Source organism: Vespula pensylvanica, chromosome 5 (genome assembly GCF_014466175.1).
Source record: "Vespula pensylvanica isolate Volc-1 chromosome 5, ASM1446617v1, whole genome shotgun sequence".
Lineage (NCBI taxonomy): Eukaryota > Metazoa > Arthropoda > Insecta > Hymenoptera > Vespidae > Vespula > Vespula pensylvanica.
In genome coordinates this window covers 3,190,840-3,194,067 of record NC_057689.1, presented here as the reverse complement: position 1 = coordinate 3,194,067, position 3,228 = coordinate 3,190,840, and the positions used below count along the sequence as shown (strand labels likewise).

Here is a 3,228-nt window from a genome sequence, read left to right as displayed (position 1 = left end):
AAAAAAAAAAAGGAAAAAATCTATAACATATTTAGAATATGTTAAGAATATATTACATTTCATATCTCTTATTAATCTACTTCTTCTACGGTAGGACCAGTGTTATCCCCATAATTTTGCTGAGCTCCGCCCTGATGAATTTTCGTCATGATGGGTGAGAATTGCTTTTGCAATTCCTCCAATTTGTACTTATATTCTTCCACTTCCGCAAGTACGTTATTGTCTAGCCAACGTAGAGTATCTTCGCAAATCTCTTTTACTTTATTCTTATCAGTTTCCGTCAATTTGGAACCACTATCCTCAATCGCTTGTTTCACAGAGAAGACATAGCTTTCTAATTGATTCCTGATAGCAACCTTCTCTCTCTGTTCCTTGTCTTGCTGTTTATAGCGTTCTGCTTCTGCCAACATTCTATCAATTTCATCTCTGCTCAAGCGACCCTTATCGTTGGTTATTCTGATGTTATTGCTTCGACCAGTGGCGGTGTCCTTCGCGGTGACATGAAGAATTCCATTAGCGTCCATATCGAAGATGACCTCGATCTTTGGTACACCGCGTGGAGCAGGTGCGATACCGCTCAGTTCGAATCTCCCAAGTAAATTATTATCCTTGGTCATTGCTCGTTCACCTTCGTAAACTTGAACAGTTACTCCTGGTTGATTGTCGGAGTATGTAGTAAACGTTTGCGTTTGCTTACACGGTATGCGAGAGTTACGTTCAATGATGTTAGTCATAACACCACCTGCAGTCTCGATACCAAGAGAAAGAGGAGCAACATCGACCAAAAGTACATCCTGTAGAGTAGAATTTTTAGAACCTTCTCCAGTGAGTATAGCTGCCTGTACCGCTGCTCCGTAAGCAACAGCCTCGTCAGGATTAATAGAAAGATTCAACTGTTTTCCACAGAAGAAATTCTGTAACATACTTTGGACCTTCGGTATACGAGTCGAACCACCAACGAGAACGACGTCGTCTACCGATCGTTTATCCAATTTTGCATCGGCTAATGCCTTTTCCACTGGTTCCAAAGTAGATCTGAAGAGATCAGCGCAGAGCTCTTCGAAACGGGCTCGAGAGATTTTCGTATAAAAATCGATACCTTCGTAAAGAGCATCGATCTCGATCGTAGCCTCCGTGCTCGAGGACAAAGTTCTCTTGGCACGTTCAGCAGCCGTTCTCAATCTTCTCAAAGATCTAGCATTGCTTCTCATATTCTTCTTATATTTCCTCTCGAATTCTTTACAGAAATGATCGACCAATCTCGAGTCGAAATCTTCGCCACCCAAGTGAGTATCACCTGCCGTAGATTTTACCTCGAAGAGAGAACCCTCGTCGATGGTAAGGATAGAAACGTCGAAAGTACCACCTCCCAGATCGAAAATCAATACGTTTCTCTCTCCCTTTAAATTTTTGTCCAAGCCATAAGCTAATGCCGCGGCTGTAGGTTCGTTGATTATTCTCAATACGTTTAAACCAGCTATCGCACCTGCGTCTTTCGTAGCCTGACGTTGCGAATCATTGAAATAAGCTGGTACCGTGATAACAGCATCTCGAACGGTCTGTCCCAGATAAGCCTCGGCAGTTTCCTTCATCTTCGTCAAAACCATAGAACTTATTTCTTCTGGATTGAACCTTTTGTTCTCGTCACGAAATTCTACCTGGATCTTAGGCTTTCCATCTTCGTTCACCACTTGGAACGGCCAATGTTTCAAATCGTTCTGGATCTTTTGATCGTCGTATCTCCGACCGATCAATCGTTTCGCATCGAAAACTGTATTAGCTGGATTCATCGCTACTTGATTCTTAGCAGCATCGCCGATTAAACGTTCCGTGTCTGTAAAAGCAACGTAACTTGGTGTCGTTCTGTTACCTTGATCATTGGCAATGATCTCCACTTTTCCTTGTTGCCAAACTCCTACGCAGGAGTAAGTGGTTCCCAAGTCAATACCAATAGCAGGCATTTTCAATTTTTCACTTTGTATTTTCTTCTAATTTCTTTCTATTCTCTCTAATTTGTCTTTATTCTTAAATACAAATTCACTGTTTTATATCTTTTCGTTATCAAAGTTCGTTCGTTGTTTTCGTTGTTATTTTGACTTGTTATTATCTACGCTATCCGATCACGCTTACTTCGCTTCTGGATAAACACTGACCAGCTCAACGCAGCGGGCCGCCTTTATATATCTCATCCCTACTTCTCGATTGAGCTAGAAACTTCTCGATTGGTCGAGACGAAACGAGAACATATGGATCGATATTTCCTTCTCGCTTCTCGTTAAAACTCTTTCGAAACTTCTTGAAAAATGTCTATGAATTAAATGTTTTGCGATTTAATTTGTCTTCTTACGTCATTCTGCTTTTCCATCATAATTTTTTCTAAATACAAGCGAAATGATTTACGATTTATAAGAATTTTTCTTCGTTGCTAAAAAGTATCATACGTTTAAAAATAGTTGTGTAGTCATTGTTATTGCGAACTTGCGTGACTTTCGAGATGTTTCGAGACATTAGTATCGATTAGAAGGTAATATACGATTAAAGCTTATTCCTTGCATGTATAACATTCGCGTAAAATTTCTTACGAATAAAAATCAATCGTGAGCAAAATCGTAGCTCTTTCATTATTGTAAATCAAATTATTATGCATTCATTTAATTCCAATAGATTCTACTACGCATTTATAACTACCGTCCGATTGGTCGAACGTTCGAACATTCTATTTCTCTAATGAAAATGATTAGAAAGGACGTATATTTTTTGTAGATATGTATTCTTTTTATTAATTATTTTTTTTTTTTTTTTCTTTAATATATTATTTATCTCATTATGATTTTTCTTTATAAGATTTTCGTAAAGGCATGAATGTTGGAAAATGTAAAAGAATTAATAATTAATTCCGCATATTTATTTGTAATGTTGTTTTATTAGTTTATGGAGATTTGTTAATCACTTTTATACAGATATATCTTTATTTAACATCCTCAAAATAATCAGAATAGTACATCTTGTTTTGTACAGATAAATTAATATTTAAATTAATATAACTAGTCTGACTAAAAAAGAACGATAAAAAAGAAAAGACGCAACTACTTTCTGTTCCTGACAATTAAAAGTATTGTTTGGTTTTTAAATTTTCATGATAATTTTTTTTCTTCTTTGTTTTTCATTTTAGGCCATTTAAAAAGTTAAAAAGCTGCGCTTTGGAGTCCTTATACTTTTCTAAGTATT

At 36.9% G+C, this 3,228-nt stretch overlaps 1 protein-coding gene across 1 annotated transcript; it reads right to left on the bottom strand.

Annotated features, from left to right (window-relative positions):
- Positions 1–6: 6 nt before the first annotated feature.
- LOC122629350 (heat shock protein 68-like) lies at positions 7–2,092 on the bottom strand. The gene has a single exon (XM_043812716.1). It carries the CDS (start codon positions 1,959–1,961, stop codon positions 72–74), a length of 1,890 nt encoding a protein of 629 aa, XP_043668651.1. The 5' UTR covers positions 1,962–2,092; the 3' UTR covers positions 7–71.
- Positions 2,093–3,228: the final 1,136 nt, after the last annotated feature.

Coding starts and splice junctions, on each gene's coding strand:
- LOC122629350 (XM_043812716.1), bottom strand. CDS start 1,961: ATGCCTGCTATTGGTATTGACTTGGGAACCACTTACTCCTGCGTAGGA.